This window comes from Ornithodoros turicata, chromosome 1, assembly GCF_037126465.1.
Source record: "Ornithodoros turicata isolate Travis chromosome 1, ASM3712646v1, whole genome shotgun sequence".
Classification (NCBI taxonomy): Eukaryota; Metazoa; Arthropoda; class Arachnida; order Ixodida; family Argasidae; genus Ornithodoros; species Ornithodoros turicata.
The window spans coordinates 134,209,327-134,231,019 of NC_088201.1; the positions used below are offsets into that span (position 1 = coordinate 134,209,327).

The 21,693-nt window shown below is 45.3% G+C and overlaps 1 protein-coding gene and 1 long non-coding RNA gene across 3 annotated transcripts in view; one reads left to right on the forward strand and one right to left on the reverse strand.

The window, feature by feature from the left end:
* LOC135378623 (zinc finger protein 492-like) overlaps window positions 1-19,615 on the forward strand; it is a 48,362-nt gene extending 28,747 nt beyond the window's left edge. The window contains exons 7-8 of one of the 2 annotated variants that reach the window (XM_064611699.1): window positions 3,356-3,499; window positions 18,135-19,615. In XM_064611699.1, the coding sequence (XP_064467769.1) occupies window positions 3,356-3,499; window positions 18,135-19,354 (1,364 nt within the window). In that variant the 3' untranslated portion in view covers window positions 19,355-19,615. Of the gene's footprint in view, window positions 1-3,354; window positions 3,500-18,134 lie in introns of both variants that reach the window. The other variant, XM_064611700.1, reaches the window with a different exon arrangement.
* A 782-nt stretch (window positions 19,616-20,397) lies between these two features.
* LOC135378624 (uncharacterized) lies at window positions 20,398-21,674 on the reverse strand. The gene is made up of 3 exons (XR_010418506.1): window positions 21,474-21,674; window positions 20,874-20,919; window positions 20,398-20,526 (listed from the first exon to the last, which is right to left on the reverse strand). It is a non-coding gene; the product is annotated as an uncharacterized LOC135378624 (long non-coding RNA).
* Window positions 21,675-21,693: the final 19 nt, after the last annotated feature.

The following is a 21,693-nucleotide window of genomic DNA, read 5'->3' on the forward strand; positions in this document are numbered from 1 at the left end:
ATTTTAGGTGGTTTAAATTACAATTCTATGACACGCTTTCTGGGACACCCTATATACTGATAACATTCCCCCCCTGACGAACAGAGCACTAAAACGCAAGCAAGCTGGTGTAACGATGGGGATAGTCACTTCCTTGAGCTTGGGGAGGTGGTGGGAGACACAATACACAAGTATGCAAGACATAATTATTATTCCTCTATAGGTCGGTGTCAGGTCAGTTCAGGCAGGGAGATCCCATCGACCTCCTGGATTTTTATTAGTTTTTTATATTCAGAAGCTACATGACCAACAGTGGTAAAATAAGTAATTTCTACTGAATAGTTTTCGTGCAAAAAAATCCGGCCCTAAATTTGAGTGTTTCACTTTTGCCATGTTTGCACGTGTATGTCTCCCGAGTTTTAAAGATATTACAGTGAAATTTTTTTACGCTTTAGTATGCCTACAGGCCACCAGTTCGAGCACAAATCTTTGTGCGTAGGTGCAACGCTTTGTGCTATAAAAAATGATGAACATGCTCTCTCTCTCTCACAGTTTTGTCCCAACTTGAGCGTGTGATTTCTCTGGCTGTAGATGTCCCTCAGTACCATACTTGATATCAGTTCACTCAGCTTTTAATGCTCTTTCATCTGATATATCTGTCGTGCATATACCTGAAACAGGCAAATGTTTAGGCATATTTAAAAAAAACGAGGATTATGTGGGTTCGGTTCTTGAAAAGGCCCCTTTCAATCTCATTTATATTTTGCCAGGACATAGTGTGATGTTAAGCCTTTCATCTGATATAAAAAAATTCTGCTTCAAAAGGCATACACTGGCAATTAACATGTTAAAATGCGGCCCTACTCTGGATACGTCGGAGCCTGGCTGGCGGTACCGCGGGATGGCAGGCCTCCTGTCGATGCGTCCTTTGTTTTTTAAATCCTACCTGTCCTTAGCCTTACCTGTGCTATTCGTCGCAAACTTTTGACGTCCTGCTGAAGAAAGAATCCACACTTGGGAGTTCGTTATTTCTCACAAAGCCTCTGAATAAAATCCTACGTTGCCGTAAAGCAGTATATCAACGACTAAATGGTCAGGGAAGGGAAAACCTCTATCTTGCAAGCTGCGTACACGGTGATACGCATACTGTACAAATAGATAACGAGTTAAGAGTTGCTTTTTCTAGGGTCACCGCAAGTTCCCACGAAGCTTGTTTTACTTCATTTTATGATATTTTTAAGTTATGCAGAGGGCTTTCAGCAGAAAACGTGTGTTCTGAGCTGAAGTTCCAACAGTGCATTTCCTCTCAAAGCTAAGGAAGTGGGCATGTTCGAACATTTGTCATATTTACATTAGAGACGTTCAGAGCAAAGCCATACGGGAGCCAATACTAATCCACCTTCCAAGATGCACATAATGCACTTCGATTTTGCTGAAAACTGGACAATTGCTATGTGTAGCGAAATACAAGCGTGCCACTGGGGAAACACAGATTTCCATATTCACACGCGTGGTAACAGCTGGCACACAAACTTACAGTTTTGGTGTGGTGAACGAAGACTTGTGTAACATTTCAGCACCTTCGCTGTTAGCGTCCGTCGCTATTGAAGAGTGGCTCGACAAGAATGTTCCTCTTGCAGCTAATGATAGACGTGTCAGATGGAGCGGCGAGCCATTTTAAAAATCGACATAGGCTCTATGAACTCTCCATGAACTCTCTATGAACTCTACTTTTGTGAGCGCGACACGGCTGTTCACAGGAACAGGCAACGACAGAATTGCGTGTGACAGCTAGGATAGGTGAAATAATCAAGCACCATGCCACGACACCTAACTTGCGTTCACCCGAGCAAGACGTCATCCTAGGGTCACAAGATATGATAACGTGCTTGCCAAAACACCTAAAGTGCGTCCATTTACTCCATCTACGCGCTGAGGACATGGCTTCTTTTAGAATGCAAAAGAAAAAGGAATGGGAAAGTTGATACCACATCAAAGCGGCATACAAGGTTCGCATGCGTGGCAAAGCAAGACATTGGAAAGTGGAGGCTGAGAAACATTCATAGTTCGTACCGTGGACGGTGAATGCAGAAAAGTGACGTTTTCATAGAAACTGAGTGAAATCATTTGTCGCTGTCATTGCAAAATACTGCTTCCGCTTCCGTAGACTTGTAAATATATCGTCACAAACTACCGCTTTTGATTACACAAAGTTGTCCCTTTCTTGTACGACATCGACAGGAGGCCCGCCATCCCACGGTAACGGCAGCTGGGCTCCGACATGTACGCACATGGAGTAGGGCCGCATTTTAACGCACTTATTGCCAGTGTTCACCTTTTGAAGCAGAATTTTTTTACGTCAGATGAAAGGTCTAACATCTGGCCCACGTCGTAGCAAAATATAAATGAAATCAAAAGGGGCCTTTTCGAAAAATGAATGCGCAAAATCCTTGTTTTTTTTAAATATGCCTAAACATTTGCCTGTTTCAGCAGATAATTCTAGGAGGTGCTATATGCACAATAGATATATCAGATGAAAGAGCATTAAAAGCTGAGTGAACTGATATCAAGTATGGTACTGAGGGACATGTACAGCCAGAGAAATCTCATGTCAAAGTTGGAACGAAACTGCGAGAGAGAGCATGTTTGCCATTTTTTTATAGCGCAGAGCATTGCACCTGCGTGCCAAAATTTGCGCTCGCACTGCTGGCCTGTAGGCATACTGAAGCATACAAAAATTTCACTACAATATCTTTTAAAACTCAGGAGATACATATATGCATGCAAACAGAGTAAAACTGAAATACAGTCAAACTCCTTTACAACGAAACTCAGGGGGCAGCAAAAAAAAATTGCAGTAAAGGCATTTTCGATAAAAAGGATGTCCATTATTGGACCTATAGGGCTCCAGCAGGACCGCAAAAAAATTTGCTATAGTGGTATTTTCGTTAAAAAGGTGTTCGCTATAAAGGAGTTTGACTGTACTCGAATTCAGGGCCGGATTTTCTTGATGTTTTTTCACTAAAGCTATTCGGTAGAAATTATTCATTTTACCACTGTTGATCATCATGTGCAGTGAACTTCTACATATAAAAAATAATGAAAATCCAGGAGGTCAATGGGTCCTCCCTGCCTGAAGTGATGTGAAACTGGTCTGTACTGTAGTGTGCAATACCATCCATGCATGGTGCCACATCTATCAAAGTGTCACTATCGGTTTAAAAGACCACCAGTAAAGTGTGGCACTGTCAACGCTCTTCCTCGTTTGGTTAATCTTTCTAATGTCAGGTGGCTGTAGTAGCTCTCGTATGCCCCACTCTCAATGTGTGGATTATATTCTCGCAGTGGATTATATGGATGTTCTTGTTTTCTTCAGAGTTTACAATGAATGGAAGGGATACCATCCATGTGAAGGAAGAACCTCAAGACAACAGCTTCCCTGTGTCACCAAAAAACCACACAGATTACGATGGAAGTACCATTGAAACCACGGAGGTACATATCACAGAATGCTTTCCAGGTGAGACAATATGGTCAAAGATAACAGAGGTCAAAGAAGCAGAGGCAGTTTTCTTATTGCAGTGTCATATTAACTCCCAGCTAATGGTTATTAAAGTAGCACAGAAGTCATTTTTAACACCATGTTTTCTTTATGTAAATCTGTTAAAGTGCAACTCCGGACTCGGAAAACAGTGTTTATTTTATTTAGTCCATGAAAAGAAGGTGCCTCAAGGATTCTATACACGAAATTTCAATCCTGTTTACGAACGCTGTGCATTTCTGTCAATTTTTGAAGATCTGCTGAGCCTCCACTAGTTTCAATGAGTGGGTGACATAACCAGAAGACCACTCGTCTCCTAGTAACGATGCAGCATTTGGGAAGGGTCATGTGGTGAAGGGGTCATGTGAGGCTGATCAAAAGAGGGGAAAATGGGAAAGATGTCTTCTCGCTCCTTTGTGTTTTCTCCAAGGTCAGAGCGGTCGCACGATATGTCACGTGGGGCTCTGCTAACAGAGTGCAAAAAGTAAGCCCCTGGAAGACATGAAAGACAACAACGTTGCCAGATGAGAGCCGGGCTCTCCGTCTCAGCCTAACATGTCACAGTTCTCAAAAATAAAAACTAATTTTCTCTAGCTTTTGCATCATGTAGAGCCAAAAGATTTTGCAGGAATGTAAAGTGAGACCAGCAGGTTTCAGTAACATAACTGTGGTAGGTTCTGAAGATACAGAGATCTAGTTCATGGTGGCACTTTAAGCAGGCCAGTAAGATGCATCATGAGAAGTAACTCACCCCTGTAGAGTCATAATTATCACAGTTAGCACCCCGTTAGCCCCGGATAACTTCTTTAATCTTGACTAATTCCATGGGAGAGACTCAAACACATTTTATTCCGTACCTTGTTCACTTCTGAGTTTTGCTTGTATATTTATATTTGTATATATAATTTACTGTTACTGTTACCAATGTTTTTACTTTTTATCGTCCTTTTTGCAATCTGTACTGCTTTGGAATACCTTTCCATTCTTTGTAAGCACACACGGTCCCTTGTGCAGTTATCGATGCTACCACCGACCGTTAAGAGGTTCGTATTACGCGCCTCATATTCCCCTATGCTGAGACGCCGGAGTGTACACTTTCTTTTTACCCTGTCTCCCTTGCCCTTTGTGTATTAAAGCTTCATTGCTGGTTCGTGGGTCTATCTGTTCATCTCGTCCTGCGTTCGTCCTGTGTTTTCCCCTCAAACTCAAGGCAATGTTAATATATCAGTCCAGAGAAATGTTGTCCGCTTCTCAGCTGTTGTCTGCTACTTGGCTGTTCGGGGCTCTGAAAAAGCATTGCTCATGACTTGATGATTTGGCCTCTCCTTCTATCTCGGGTTGCCACCTTTCTTAGTGAAAAATACCGGCTGAGGGAGAGGAGGTGGTATAGTAGGAAAGGGGAAATGCTCGCGGGAAAGGGAAAGTGGGTGAGGGGTGGATGAGGACACACAGAGACAGAGAGATAATACGAGGAAACATAAGTTCCTGTGTGTGGCTGGATCATTGATGTTAGAAATTGCTATAAACAGGCATGAACAGAACACTGGATCGTATTGGAGCAACCGGATTGTTATTTACTCTGAGAAACGCATCGATGCACACAATCCCTTCTTTGCAGGAGGAGATCTCATGATGGTTGTATACAGCCTAAGTTCCATCTGGCTCGACACAACCTCCAATAGCTTCGCACAACCACTGATCTTGTCCCCTCCTAACACAAAACTTGATGAATAACAATGATAATAATAATAATAATGAATAAATAAGAACGACTGGTGACTGCGGAGTTGGGACTTTGCTCCAGATTTATTCAAGCTGTAGTGGAATGTTGAAGCGAAAACCTCGCAAAAGCCCTTGTGAAGAGGTCTTGAGCCACAAATACCGGCAAAACGCTGCCAGTATCACCTTCCTACCGGCAACCGGCAGAGCGAGCAAATAATCGGCCTTGCCGGTATAATACCGGCCTGGTGGCAACCCTACTTCTATCCCCAATTCTCCAGGGAACTTGCCAAACTGGTTTACGGTGGCAATGGGACAGGGCACTGACCCCCACTGACCTGCGAACCAGAACATACGAACTGTGTAATGTCATCAGTGATGTGGCATCATGCTTCTCCTCCTCGTTAGACTTGGAGTGGCAAGTTAAAGGTGAACGCGCAGAGCTATGTTTATGTAAGTTTTTTTTTCTTTCTGGGAAACAAATTGCACATATCAGAACCGTTTGTGCTGTCCAATAAATTGACACACACACTTTCATCAGACATCTTTATCTGAAACTTTTTCGTATTGCCCTCTGTACTCATTTAAGTCCACTTCCAAAGTCATCTAGGTGAGTGCTGGTCATAAACATGGGGATAATTAATGTGTGGTGCAATTCGCCTTCATATGGCACTATTCTTACTTTGGTTACGTGATGCACTTAACCTGGTCATGACATGATACTCGATTGTGCCTATCTTTTCTTGTGGGTAATTGTAATTATCCTTCGATCAACGGGCTCGCTTGCGATACAGACATTGTGTCAGGAAGGGAGTTGCCTCAGGACAGAAGCTTGTGTCAGGACAGAAGACATTGTGTCAGCTTCTCATGAATCCATTCTAGTTGTGTAACACCTTTGATCTTTTACAGTTAGTTATAAAACCAAAAGAGTTACCCAAACGTCTTCCAACGTACTAGGCTTTGTTTCTTTTTACTAGGCTGTGTTAGCAAGTTTTCCAATTTGACAGGCTGAGTGATCCTTCTGTACTTGATTATGACATTAATATTTTAGTGAGTTGTTGTGAGAACAAAAGTAATCAAAAACCTGAGCTTCACCGCAATAAATGGTGAACTGTGTGAGTACCTCGGTTATAATGAAACCTTGTTAAAACATGCGTTTGTAAACTGTGGTTTCACTTTAACTATATTTCATTACCGCTGCAAAAATAGCTAGTTTTGCGTGGTTCAAAAAATATATTTTTTGTGGCTGATTGTATTACTTCAAAATATGTTAAAGACAACCAAAGATGAACACTACTTTAATGGACACTAGCTTTCATGTAGCAGACTACATTTCTTCAGGTGTAAAGGTACAACATATGATGATACATTAATATATAAAACATACAAGATGTAAGATGAAAGTCACTGAAAAGGTTAGCCAGCTGTAGGGATCGAACCCACATCTTCTGGATCCCTACAGCTGGCTAACCTTTTCAGTGACTTTCATCTTTCATCGTTGATTTCTTAGGCAATTGAGGCTTTGTTTGTATCTGCCCCTTCTATGTGTTCCAGCCTCAGAACATCAGTTTCTCTCTTATACAAGATGTGACATGTAAATGGTGAGAGTGAACAAGTGTGAGATGCAAAGAATGGGAGAAAAAAAAGTAAACAAGGAGGGGAAGGAAATAAAGGAAGCTACGTTTCCTGTCACATAGTGTGACCTTGGGCCTGTGAGGGAGTTTGAGGAAGGCTGGCTCAAAGAGGACAATCGACAGCAAAAGTGGCTGGGGGGTGGATTGACCCACATAAGATGTCTGGGAAACAGTGGTGATGTTAGCAACATTAACAACGTCCTTTCTTTCCTTCCCCTCCTTGTTTACTTCTTTTTTCTTGCATTCTTTCCTTCTCACACTTCATCAATCTCATAACGACAACTTGATTACAAGATGATGAATGGGGAGATTCTTTGTCAGGAGCGATACTCTACCCCATTGCTGGTGGTGATGTGGGGAATGAAACAATAAGCCCCTCCACAATAAGGATCGAAGTCCTATGGTATCCAGAAAGGTGAAGAGAGCTTCGAGGGCAGAGTGTTGGTGGGCTGGATGTGGCTGCGCCAGAGGTAGAAAACTTCGTGTCTACCAGAGCATAAAAATGGGCTCGAAGGACTTGGGGGGAACCTGATCTCTTCGGTCCTGAAGGTCTGGAAGACATACGAAGGTAGGCGGCACAGGCAGAGACCAGGGGGCATCCGGCAGTGTGACGTCCTTAGCTATGAAGCCAGTGAGAGCCTGGCGTGTCCTCTGCAGTACATGATGGAAATCACTTTCAGGACTCGGAGAACTCTGCACTTTCACTACTCTAGTCACTTTCAGGACATCATCGAATTTTCCTGAGGAGTGGGTGACAGGGAATGTGCGCATGCAATCGTAGGAAGTGTCGAGCTGTTTCACACTCACGGAGAACCTCCACCGGGAGTTCACCAGCTTCAGCTAGGACTTGCTGTGTTTCAGCCTTCTTGGAACTCCAAGCCAGGGACGAAGGCTTTGGGCAAACGGGGTCTGAAGTGCATTTAATGACGTAGAAATCCTGTGCAAGGTTGGAAGACTGTAAAGCACAGTCGCCCTCACCAAAGCCGCGTGAACAGCTAGAATAGGGCGCTGATCACAGCCCAATCCCAGAGCCCATCCTAAGCCAGAAAGATGTTGAATTGCAGGAAGCCATCGCTGCACTTTGGTTTAAAGTTGTTTCATGTGGCGAGCCCAGCGCAGGTTCGAGTCCAGGACTGCACAAAGGAAGCAATGGGAACGTATAGGCTCGAGCTTATTTGCACCAACCCAAAGAGGCAAAGAGCCTTGTGAGTGAACGGGAGCTCGATGCACTTTTCGGGCGAAATGTCCATTATAAGTCGCATGAGGGACACACTGACATTCTTTAAGGCTAGTTGCAAACGGCGCTGAATGGCTGGTCATGACTTGCCTACTGTCCAAAGGGCAACATCATCGGCATACACAGAGAATGCTACTTTGCTAGGAATTATTGATTTTATGTCTGCCATTGCCACATTAAAGAGTGTAGGACTCGGAATGCTTCCTTGGGGTACGCCTTGATGAACAGGATGCTTAGGGCTTTGGCCGTGGGACGTGCGGACAGTGACAGTTTGGTCCATAAGGAAATCATGGAGCCAGCTGAAGAGTTGACCAGATACTTCAAAATACCACAAGGCATGGAGCACACAAACGTGTGAGACGGTACCATATGCACACTTGATGTCCAGGAAAACCGATACGACGATCCGCCCATAAGCACGAGCAAGTTGGGATGTAGAGACTAGGTCGAGAACTGGATCCATGGAGCTTCGGTGGCGACGAAATCCAGCCATTCTTGAGGGAACACACCTTGCTTTTCGAACCACTAGTCGAGGCAATGCAGAACCATTCTCTCCATCAGTTTTCCCATACAGCTTGTCATTCTCATAGGGCGAAAGGAGGATGGGGTATTCGGGGGTTTGCGTGGTTTCAGGATGGGAACAACTAATGCCTCCTTCCAGGTAGATGGTAGAGTCCCTGTCGCCAAGATGTACCGTATTTACCCGAATGTAAGTCGACCCCCCCCCTACTTTTCGATAGGCAAAAATGGAAAAAGTTTTTCACACAGAAAAAGACATTTATTCGTCGTCAGAAGAGGACTCTTCCTCTGTTGTGCTGCCACACTCTTCGTCACTGCTGTAGGAGACATCATCATCCAAACAGAGTCCACACTTCTTGAACGCACGCATCACAAGGTCCCGGGGCAAGGCTGCCCACGCCGACGACACCCACTTGCACACTTCCGCGAGTGACGCCCTCTTGATCCTCCCGGCTGGAGTAAGCACGTGATCATCGCGCGCCAACCATTCATTGTACATGCGCCGCACGTGGTTCTTAAACGGCGTATTGACACTCACGTCGAGCGGCTGCAGTTGACTAGTGAGTCCCCCGGGAATCACAAGCAAGTCTGTACCTGCGTCACGGAGCACCTTCACCTTTTCGGTAATGTGTCCGCGAAAGGAGTCAAGAACGAGCAGGTTCTTCGGTCGCAAGAGTGCTCCAGGTCGCAGGCACCAGACAAGACGAATCCATTCCGCAACCATGTCTTCGTTCATGAAGCCTTTTTCGTTCGCCCGAACGATGACTTCTTTTGGAAATTGTTCACCTTTTGGCAGCCTCTTCCGTTTGAATACGATGTACGGCCTGAGCTTTGTGCCGTCAGCAAGGCACGACAGCATAACCGTAAAACGCAACTTCTCGTTTCCCGAGAGAAGGCTCACTTCCCGGCTGCCTTTCGCTGCCACCGTAGTGTTGCTCGTCATATCAAAAAACACTGGCGTCTGGTCAGCATTACCGATTTGCCCGATCATGTAGTTTTGTTGGTCCCGGAGCTTCAGGAAATAGCGGTGGAACGCCAACACCTCATACGCCTCAGGAAGCTTTTGGGCAATTGTGGTCCGTCGACGAAGGGCCAGCCTGTTCCGTCGCAGTGACGACTTGCCTTGAACTGTGAGCCCAGAATGTTTTCTTCGTTGGCAAGGCGTCTTGCTTCAATCTGGATCATCTCGCAGCTCACCAAAAGTTTCCTGTCTCGCGTTTCGTCAATGAATGTTTTCAACTTTGCTTCAACTGTCGGGTAACGTCCTGTCCTTGGTCCTCTGAACCCACGGCGTGTTGCGCCGCAGTTGAAGATTGCACCCCATTGTTTTCGCCACTGACGCACAACTCGTTCGGAGACACCGAACTCCCGTTTGGCAGCACAGTTGTTCGTCTCTTCGGCATAGAGGATTACACGCCGCTTGAAAGATGCAGGAAATGAACGCCGAACCTTCCCCACGATGTGCACGGTAGCGTCGCTTAGCGTCTTGTGTTCAGTTTCGCTTCGCAGTTCTCCTTCTCCGCTCAAATGACGCATGCCACGTAATCCAGAACATGGGCCCTGCATTCTCCCAGGTTTTCCCCCAAGTGCTCCGGAATTTAGGGCACCGCAGGAGCGTTGACCGGATTGTAAGTCGACCCCCTACTTTTTAGTAGCTGATTTGGGAAAAAGGGGGTCAACCTACATTCGGGCAAATACGGTATTATAAACACGAAGGAGAGCTTGGAGTGACCACCCGTCAAGGTTTTGCAGTGTGGCATAGGTGATTTTATCTGGTCCCGGCATGGAGGAAGGAAACACAAGGAGCGGCTCTTCCCTCCAGACAGAGCCGTATATTAAAAGAGAGTCTGGCCATTAATGAGTCATGCCTATACCTGAAGCTCCGCCCACTTTTTCAGCTTTCCGACCAGTGAAGTCTTGAAATATGGGGCGCTATCAATCAGCCTATCCTCACTATTTGCCCCCTTATCCAACATGGGCAGCGCCATTTTGGGTGGCAAGTGGATTGGATGGGATTGAAATGGATAGCTCTCGCAATCTGCAAAATTGGTGGATTTTTGGTGCCAATTTGATGAGCGCCACCTAGGGAGCGTAAGGCACGTCGGGAATTGTCGTCTGCTTCCGTCGTTGTACAGCTGCCGGCAGAACCACCTGCTGGGACACACTCTGTTGTCGGTATGATTTTTAATCAAATCTACATGAATTGTTGGAATATAAGAGGCAAGAATGTTTATATCCATGAAATCCAGCAATTACATATAAGATTGTACAGCACAGCGCCGTTTTTGTTATGATTTCGTTGTGATCGCCGTGTTCACCACCGGCGACAAAACGTATTATTTTCGGTTCGATATCGATGGATGAGCATCAGTTGAAACTGATTTCCAAGAAACGTATATGCGGATGTACATTTGCAGCGTAAAATCAGAGTAGTCTGTGAAAATTTTTTGTCACGAAATCCCCGCTTCACTGTGTTTGTTTTTGTCGCCATTTTGGGTGGCAGTGAGGAGTCATGGCAACCCCCTTGATAAAGAGCAAACCAATCAGTGGAGCGAAACTGTGATTGACAAGTCGAGCCTCTTTTTGTGACTCCTCCCAATGGCCAGACTCCCTTTTAATATACGGCTCTGTCTCCAGACTAGCGTAGCCGCCCTCGAGCGGTCGCTCGAGTCAAAATTGCCATTGCCTCCTGTCCACCACGTGATCCCCTCTAAAGTTTCGCTTTTGCAAGGCTTTGTTTCTCGCGCTGCTCTCCGTATGATTTTCCTTCTTGGAAGTAATTTATTGTGAAAATGTGAGCACCGTCGTAGAAACGACTTATGGTAATGTGTTCCTGACCCGGCTGCGGCTCTCGTTGAATTGAAGGCAGCTCCACGGGAACGCGTTTTGTTCGTAAGTACACGGTAACTTGCTTTAGTCGCCCGTGTGTCTTCGAGTCATCTTGAATTGTTCATTTGGGACCTCAAACTCTGCCGCAGATTCATTTCATATCTTCTGTTGTTGTACAAATCTGATTAATGAAACCGCATTCTTAACCACTTAGTCAAGAAAAGTACATACGTTGGAAGTAACCGTTGCCACATGTGATGTTTCCGGGCCCGCGTACTCCTTTTGCGTTCTGCACACTGTGACTGGCCTTCTAATAGAACAGTAAACATTCGAACACACAGAAATAAAGTGCAAGCACGCGTTCAACGTAATACTGCCATCTGAACTGTGACACAACTACAGCTCACGTCGTCTGCTTTGCTGGAGCCATGCTGTCTGGAGGGTCACGTGAGCGGTCACGTGGTAGACAGGAGCATCCCAGAATGCAATGCGAGGCCGGCTACGCTCGTCCCGATAGAAAACTGTCGGAGGGGCCGCTCCTTGTGTTTCCTTCCTCCATGGGTCCCGGGGATTATCGCACATTCACAAGTTTCAGCGCTGTCTTCAGGTCGATTAGAGTGAAGTCGTGGTCCATAACCTCTGGTGGTCAGGGCCAGTCTCGATGAATTTCTGTCGTCAAGCTCTGGACAAAACTGCTGTGTACTGCATTCGTTGAGGCAGCTGCCGGTGTTAGGACGACGGAGAAATCTGTCACAAGCGTGTTTTTGTCTACGCCCTTAATGATTGCCGAAGACGAAGAGGATTCTTTTGTGGGGTCGCATCCTTCAGAGCTCGAATTGTCCTCCAGATCTTTGTGGCAGGGTCAAATGGTGAAAGGTGTTGACAAAACTTACGCCAACACTTCTGGTCTTCTTTCTTAAGTTTTCGTGTTCCCGGCAGTGTGCTACAATGCCGGGAAGTTGCCCAGTTCGGCAAGCGGTTCTCTCTGCTCGGCGACGTAATGCCCTAAGGTAGTTAATTACTGGAGAATAACCGACGTGACCTGCTACCCTTTTAGACAGGACCACTGCGTCCTGAGTGGCGCAACGAATGGCATGTGCGAGGGCCTCTGGGGACATACCGATGTGCAGAGTTCGAGGTAACTCGTTACAAGTAACTCGTTACTTGTAACTCGTTACTGTAACTAAACTCGGTACTTTTGCGCCGTGGTAACTTTTAGAGGAACTCGTTCCTTTTTCAGGTAACTTTGCCAAAGTAACTTAAGTTCCAAGTTACTTTTAACTCGCTTTTCACTCACGTCCACATATTTTCTTGCTTTCTCTCCGGTTCCTTCATGGCATTTTTTGCCATAAAACGTGATATTCAATCAATGACAGTATTTTATTCAGGAAGTAAGAACCGCTGCCATTGAAATGAAGCTGAACCATTGTGCGCCCACAGGGAGTAAGATGCAAGCGTTCAAATAGACCTCTACCAAAGAAACGTCATCATGACGTTGGTAGACAGACTGAAACCGAAACAAATCAGAAGGAGAGGGCTGGGTTCCACGTATGGGCACATGTTCGCTGTCTCCCATTAGACAAGTAGGACCGAGGGTCACGCCCTTTAAAGGACAACGGAAACAAAATTTGTCCATTGCAAAAAGGGGACCGAACAAGGTGTAAATATTATGTAAAATTATGGTGCCACTAGTATTTTGCAAGTACGCTGTGCGGATGGCCATATTTCTGACGATTACGAGAGCGCTGGGCCGCCCACTCGACACGATCGCCCATGGAGCGCGCCAAGCATTGCGGGAAAATCTGAGGAGCGCGTGACGTCAAATATCTCTCGCGCTCCATGTGCGGCTGCACGGTACAAACACGGCAAATTCTGAAGATGTTTGATTCGGAGATCTCGTGGAAGTCTGAAGACAATATATCCTATGAGAGATGGGTTCATACATGCTGCTTCGTCTTCGTTCTTTCCCCGTAGCAGGAATTAGACGTACGCCGAAAGACCAAATGAAATTAAGCGAAATGAAAGTCAGGAACTGCAACAGGAGAGCCAACGTGCGTCACTTCCGTGGTCTGCTACGGCGGTGCGGCGACGCTTACCAGGGGCTCAGATTGCTCCACGGCCGAATTTTATATCGCGATTGTGGCGGCGTTTCAACTAATATACGCAAATCTAAGTCGAATTCCGGATTGTTTTGGTACACATCGCAATATCAGGCAAATAGCTTTGCAGTCTATTTTCGTTTCCGTCGTCCTTTAAGGGACCATATCGTAATCCCCTCGAGACTGTGGCTTTGGGGCGCGACCTTGTTCACTTCTAGCTTCGAGCGTAATTCAATTCTACCAAATTTTGGCGCTGTCGAACACTATGACGTCATTTGTTTACAAACAGGAAGAGGTCTATTGTTGGGCATAAACAAAAACGATCTAAGCGTGTTGCATTCCTCCGCAGGCAACTCAAGGTCTAACTCAACTGGTCACGCGCGCTGCACCTGCGTAATGCTATTTTGTGTCCGAAGTAACTTGGAAGTAACTTGTTCTTTTTTTAAGTAACTCGGTAACTGCGAGTTACACTTCAGGCTGAAGAACTTCGTTATTAACTTAGTTACATTTTGCACACAGTAACTTAACTTGTAACAAGTTCTTTTTGACGGGTAACCTCTCAATCCATGCATATGCACAGATGTTTGGAGGCCAGCACGAAAGAGTCTCCAGTTCATGAAAGTGATCAGCCCAATGGTGGGTGAGAGTCTGTCATGCAAAATATACAGGGGAATGTGGTCTTTACCTTGGGTGTCGATATCGGTAGCGCACGACAGGTGGTGAATTATGTCTGCTGAGCACCACGGAAGATCCAGGATATCGAGTGACATTGGTGATCGCATATAAATTGGCTGTCGGTTGTTAAGTAGGCACACGTGAGCAGTCTCCATTGCTTCCAACAACCTCCTTTCCCGTCTGTCTGTTCTACGGCTTCCCCAGTCGGTATCAGGAGGATTGAAGTCACCCAGCACGAGCGTTGGGGATTCCGGTGAATTGAATAAGCGTTCGAGGAACCTGTACCGTGGGACGTAGATAGACGCTGACGACAGTTAACAGCATGTGCCCAAGGCGGATCTTGAAGTTGACATAATCATGACAAACTGACCCTATGGGTCAAGCAACGAGGTCATTACGAATGTATAATGCTGTTCTGCTCTCAGAGGATTGATGAGATCGATAGATTGTATATCCATTAACGCGACGTGCAGCATCCATGCCATGTTTGTGTACAGCTATGAAAGGGAACTTGTACTGGTGAAGATGAGATTTCAAATCAGGGAGCTTGTTAAATAGACTGCAGGGATTCCACTGCATCGCTATGGCCTTGCTATGCAATTCCATCTTGCTGAAATAAAGGTAACGCCTCCAATGCCAAAAGCGCTTTAACCTCGTGCAGTGGCGATGCACCAGGAAACGCAGAGACAATTTCTTTGAGTGCCGCGAGTACCGCAGAGAAGAGTGTCAGAGAAGGCACAGCTTTGGTGGGTAATGGTGGTAACTGTCTTCTCATGCCTGCAGGATCTGTCACACCAGCGTAAGTGCGTGTAATCTGCCTTGATAGACCAGGGGGTGTTTGATGGCTGCTTCTGATGGGCTTGGCTGTGATGGAGTTCTGCAACCTTCGTTCGCCTTGTGCAGACCGATGTGGGAGTGCAGGAAAGTCGTGTTCATTTCTACCAGATGTGACGGTGGCACTACTGCCCCTGGAAGTGTCAGATGGAAGTCGTAGCATCAGATCTTGATGTGCTTTTGTGTCGGCGGTCTTCATGGGACGTAAAGAGAACGATGCAGTATGACCGCATTTACAATTAGCGCACATTGGCACTCTCTTATTGGTCCAGTCTGATCGGCGGTGAAGCCCAGCGCGTATGCCACACCTAGCAGCACCTCGGCAATTTCGAGCAATATGGCCAAATCGTTGACAGTTATAGCACTGCATGGTGCCTTCTATGTATTTGTGAACGATGAAGGTCTGAAATCGTAATTCGGTGTGGAAGAGGGCTTGTGGGTTGAAAAGTTAGGATGAGGTGGCGTAACAGGATGGACACATTACCGCCATCTTCTGTCATGGAATGCCGAACCTGTCACCTTGCAGCCTGCGTCTTTCTGGTGGAGCACAAGATCGTCATCCAAGCACTCCTTAGGTACAGCATAAATCTTGCCCATATTTCTGGCATACGATTGAGGTACTGATGGTTACACAGGGATCTAAGCTAAACACCTAGCTGACAGAAGGTTGCGGGCAGCTGTTCAGACTGGACGGGGACTAGGAGAGAACCATCTCGGTGGAAACAGTAACATAACCTGTTGTTGGGCTAGCAGGCGTATCTCGCTAGCGACCGCATTAGGATTGACCTTCCAGAAGGAGCAGTCACTGGATGCTGGCCGAAAGAGTACGGGGATACCACCGGCTCGGTTCTTCGTGCAGGTGACACTGGTGAAGGGGTAATGAAGAGAAGTGGCAGTGTTGGTGCCTTTTGTCCCATCTGTCTGTTGGGGAGCGGCCGGTACCGCAGTGTCCATGGTGTTATCAGGAACATGTCTGGTGGATTGTCAGCATCACCCGAGGAAGGGCTCTCCACCTGTTGTCGTTTGACAGGCTGGTGGGGACCTGTTGACCTGTAGGAAGTGTCATACAGACATTATCCCACTTCATACAGACATTCACTCTCACCATTTTCATGTCACATGTTTATCTTGTATGTTGTATACATTCATGTATCATATGTTGTACCTTTACAACTGAAGAAATATAGTCTGCTGCATGAAAGCTAGTGTCCATTATAGAAGAAGTGTTCATTATTGGTTCTCTTTTGTATTGCCTCTACCTGGATGCTGACTGTTTCCCCTGATCTACCAGGGTGTCTACCAACCTGGGAAACCTGGAAATACAGGGAATTAGCAGGGAATTTTGATACAACTGGAAAAGTCAGAGGATTGTCAGGGAATTTGCCAAAAAGGCAGCTGAAATCAGGGAAAATCACAGAAAAATGCTGTCATGATGCCCAGTGAATCACGTGTGCCGATGAGTGGTTGAGTGGCCACGCCACAGCAATGTTGCCGCGAGTAGCAGTTCACCAATATGACATGCTCAGAGGCAAAAAAGTAGGGCTATCTTACTAATTTCTCAATAAATGATGCTTTATTGGGGATCCGTATCAAAACGTAGCAGCATACACTAAGTTCCCTTTTGTTTTTGTCAGGGATTCGCTTGATATAGTCAGTGAAAACCTGGAAAAGTCAGGGAATTTGAAGGCTACAGTTTAGTAGACAGCCTTATCTACATTCTGAAAACAAACTTTGACCACATATAGAAGGGAAATAAAGAGAAAGTGTGCATTTCCTTTCGTTTTGGTTGCTTTTGCTCTGTTTCTGATTCTACAAATTTCAGACATGTACCTTCATTTGTGGTGAGAGATTCTTATAATCAATGTTCTGCTGTAAATAGGTAAAATAGGGCAAAACCATGCATCAGAACTTCATAACTGATGTCATGATCTCAAGGGTAGTAATAGTGCAAACAGCCACAACGTCAAGTCAAACTGGGGCCCATCAGTTTTGTGTGACCAGGGCACACTACCATGCATGGAGGCAAAATGAGCAATATCTGTATTCACTCACTTTTTGATAACACCTTCTAGATAATTTACTTAAAATGGTGAGCGATGGCATTCTTAAATATGGATAAACTATATATAGAACACAAGATTGCCAATGAAACATCATAAAATGAGAGCACGGCAGCTGCAACTGAACCGCTATTTACTTTCTGGCAGTATGTTGTGCTTCTTGAAAAGTAATATGTATATAGGAACACTTTTAGAGCTGAAGCACATTTATTGCAGTGACAAAGGTAATTTGACATAGCAGATGGCTTTCTGTTTTGGTAACATAGACAACCAAATTTGGCTTTAGTTTTCTGCCTCTGGAAACCCTCTTTCAGTTGTAGCAGTGATAAAGAATCAACTTTGACTCCAAAGGAGGGTGCTGCAGTCTTATCCTTCATGAAATCAGCTTGTCTGGTATATACCATGACAATAACAGAGATATGCTGCAGGGGTTCCCTGCATAAGAAAATTTGTTCCCTTACAGCCTTCGCTGAGTACCTCGAGATGGCCACACAGGACAGCACCAGAAATTACTGTCAAGCAACGTGTTGCATACTTTTTTATTTTACGGTTGTACATCGAGAACTGTGTGAGAATTTGAAAGTTTGGCAGTCTTTTTGTTCTTCAGTAGTGTATCTCAGCAAATGCGAATTACAGCTGTCACTGTAAGAAAGACAAGGGTCATAAATGTTACACAGTACGAGGTCTCCGTACTTCCGGGAAAAAAAAACATAGTTCTCGGACACAGTTAGGAGAAACATGTATTTCTATTCTGTGTGTTTGAATTCAATAAGTGATCTGTATTATTCAATAAGTGATATGTTTTATGAGCGATCGGGATCAAAATGCATGAGCAAGCCCCAATTTGCCATTTGGTTTGGACAGGGGATTCACTTGAAATAGTCAGCGAAAACATGGAAAAGTCTGGGAATTTGAAGGCTGCGTTTTGGTAGTCACCCTGACAACTCAAGTTGGTCTTATCCAATGGTAAAATAATGTCCATAGTTAAATGTTTCCTTCTCATTTCAGTATCAGCATCAATGGGAACCGCCCTTGATAATACGAATGCACCCAAAAACTTCTCAGGTTTAGACTCCGGCACGCAAAATGGACAGCTTGTACAGGGTCATGTGGAACCAGGCACCAGAGAGACTTTATCCAAGTGTAAATTCTGTGCATTCACTCAGTCTAGAAATCCCAGATGCCACTTGCTGATTCATGCCAGAGAGGAGACTTACAAGTGTGGCACGTGTTCTGCTACATTCGGCGAGCCCGACAGCTTGAAACGCCACATGGTAGCCCACACAGGAGACATGCCGTTCAAGTGCAAGCTCTGTTCTTCTGCATTCACCACATTTGAGAACCTCAAGGTACACATGACGAGACACGTGGGGGAGAAGTCATACCAGTTGATCCTGCGCCCTGCAGCTCTCCCCCAGTCTGGAAGCCTGAACGGGATCGTGGCAGTGCACGCGTGGGAGAGACCATACAAGTGTGAACTATGTCCCTGTGCATTTAGTGAAGCTGGACATCTTAAACGTCACATGCTGATGCACAGAGGAGAGAAGCCATTCCAATGTGACCACTGTTCTGCTGCCTTTAAGTCTCCTAGACGTCTGAAAAGCCACAAGCTGACACACACAGGAGAGAAGCCATTCAAGTGTGAGCTCTGTTCTGCTGCATTTTATCAGTCACAACACTTGAAGTGGCACAGGTACACCCACACCGGAGTGAAGCCGCACCAGTGCAAGCTCTGTCCTGCACAATTTAATACAGCCTCAGGCCTGAAATATCACATACGAACACACACAAAAGAAAAGCCGTTCAAATGTGAACTCTGTTCTGCAGTGTTCCGCACACCTACGATGCTTAAGTATCACATGGGAGAACACACGGGGGAGAAGCCATACAAGTGTGAGCTCTGTCAGGCAGCATTTATGTATCCCAACAGACTCAAAAGACACAGTGCTTCACACACTGGACAGAAGATGTACAAATGTGAGTTTTGCCCTGCTCAGTTCAGCAGCTCCACGGGTCTCAGAGGTCACAGGCGAAAACACACGGGTGAGAGGCCATTCAAGTGTGAACACTGTTCTTCAGCCTTTGTATGGCCCACACAGCTCAGGAGCCACATGGCAGTTCACACGGGAGAGAAGCCCTTCAGGTGCAAGTTGTGTCCCGCACAGTTCAACCTGTCTCGAAGCCTCAAGTGTCATACCCAAAGGTGTCATGCAAACACAATGCAGTGAATGGACCTACACGGACATGCCCCCTGTTTCCACCTTGCATTTTGTCATCTCATGTGTGGGCACTCCTTGGAAAGGAGACGGTGCCTGATGGTCTTCCAGAAAGAGACCTTGCACAGCAGTAGCCAGTACCAGCATTTGTGCTGTTTATTTAATGTTTATATGTTAAGTGCATGTGTTAAGGGCCTGCTGTGCAAGTACCACGTAACAGGGAGTGAGCACAACATAACAGTACATAAATAAAGCATCCATTAAATAAGTGCATAGCAAAATATCACATATTCTTCACCAGAGGTGGGCACCTCACAAGGGCAAATGACGGTGAGGATAGGGGATTGGAGCACACCTCACCTCACACACTGAGGTGAGGTGAGGAAATCTCCCCAAATAGTGAATTGAGGTGAGGAAAAATTCCCAAAAGGAGGATTGAGGGTGAGGTGAGAAAAATGTTTCGAGAAGGAGGTTGAGGTGAGGTGATGTGATGTGAGGAAAATTTTCCAAAGTGGAGATGGAGGAGAGGAGGGGGAAAATGCTTTCTTGCATTGCCTGCAATGTTTGGAGATGTGGAATGGCTATTTTCAATAGCAGGATCGCTCAAGAGGGCATGGAGAGCCGTTTGTCTATTGCCGAAGTAGCAGAAATGCGTTGTACTGTGAGCACAAGCGATCTGCACTAAAATGAGGCTGCTGTAATCCTATGAGTTTCAGACTTTCACTTGAGTCAAACACATGAATATAGCTTTGTGTGCTCTATGTATGTATTTAGTTTAGATTTCAACACAGTTGAACTTGTCAGTTGAGTCATATACATAATGTGTCATATATATGAACAAGTCAATATAGTTTATCTGCTTGATGTGTTTCGATTGCAATCAACCTAAACTAGTGTGTAACCAGATGTGTTCCACATATTATTTGGAACAATAGTACATGACAGCCAATGACCTTACCAGAGACTGATGTGAGAAATGTAGGCAGCTACACACACTTTTAGTGCAGTATGCACACATACTGGCACACATTCCCTATTCCCATGAGTTGACCCTCCCCCCATACCAGCGGCACAGCCAAGCGGGTTAAGGCGTCCCGCTCCTATAGGTGATGGCCGAGGTCGTGCTGAAGATGGGAGGTGGTGGGTTCGAATCCCGCCACCGGCTGTGCCGTCTGAAGTTTTCCCTGGGAAATCGAAGATTTTTCAGATGAGTGTCGGCACAGTTCCCCGAGAAGTCAGCCCAGGACGTATACTAAACCCCCTTTTTCCCCACTCCTTCCTGCTGTCCTCTCACCATCTGTCCACATCTGTATGCATCTGATAGCCATGCTGCTTCATGGCGCTAACACTGAATAAAAAAAATTGGCCCACTAAGCTTTTAGTAACCAGGTAGCAGCAATTAAGTTAGGTGAAAAGGCACAAGAGGTTTGTGTCACCATAAAGTAATTTAAAATGAAGTAGTAATGAGTTAAAATATAAGTTATTAGTAAGTCAAAACATAAGTCGCTAGTAGCCTGTAATGCTTGCCTACCTGATGGCTTCAGAACAAAGGTCTTTCAAGAGAAGGTCCCCAAACTCTGGGTGCAAATGAATACATATACTATTTAAATAATATTGAGCACTAATATAAGGTCATAACAGACAAAAATGCAAAACGTACAAGTAAATTAGAAGTGTAGCTGCGCACCATCCTGAAAACTACCTTCGAAGCTACATTTTCGTTCTCACTTGAGTGATACTTGTTTGAAGCAATTCCTGCTTGTCAGCATGAAAAACAAACTGCTAAAAATTGCTCGGTTTGTGCAGCTTCTCCACCAAACTACCCAACGTCCAATTTTTACTGATTGTACATGTAGTGGGTACTTGATGAAAAAAGGACGATCCAAGCAAGGCATAATGGATCTTAATAGTGGGTACTTGTAACTTTTTGTTAGGAATAGAACTATGACCACACTACCTACACGAACCCACTCTTAGCAGAAATAGCTATTGTGAAGTGAAATCTTTTTACGGAAACAGGTTAAGCTGAGACGAAGCAAAAAATGTAGGTTGAGATGAGGTGAAAATATTTTGCAAGAGACGTGGACCGGTAGTCCAGAAGATGTGGGTTCAAGTCCTACAGCTGGCTAACCTTTTCAGTGACTTCCATCTTTCATCATATATTTTACAAGGTTGAGGTGCAACAAAGGAAAATACTTTAGGAAGAAGACTGAGGTGATGTGAACTTTTTTCAGAAAAATAGTGAGTTGAGGAAAATAGTTTTAAAATGAGGTTCAGGTGAAGTGAGGAAAAATTTCCCCAAAATTTACGTGAGATGAGGAAAAAATTTGGAACCCGAGAAAAGGACACAG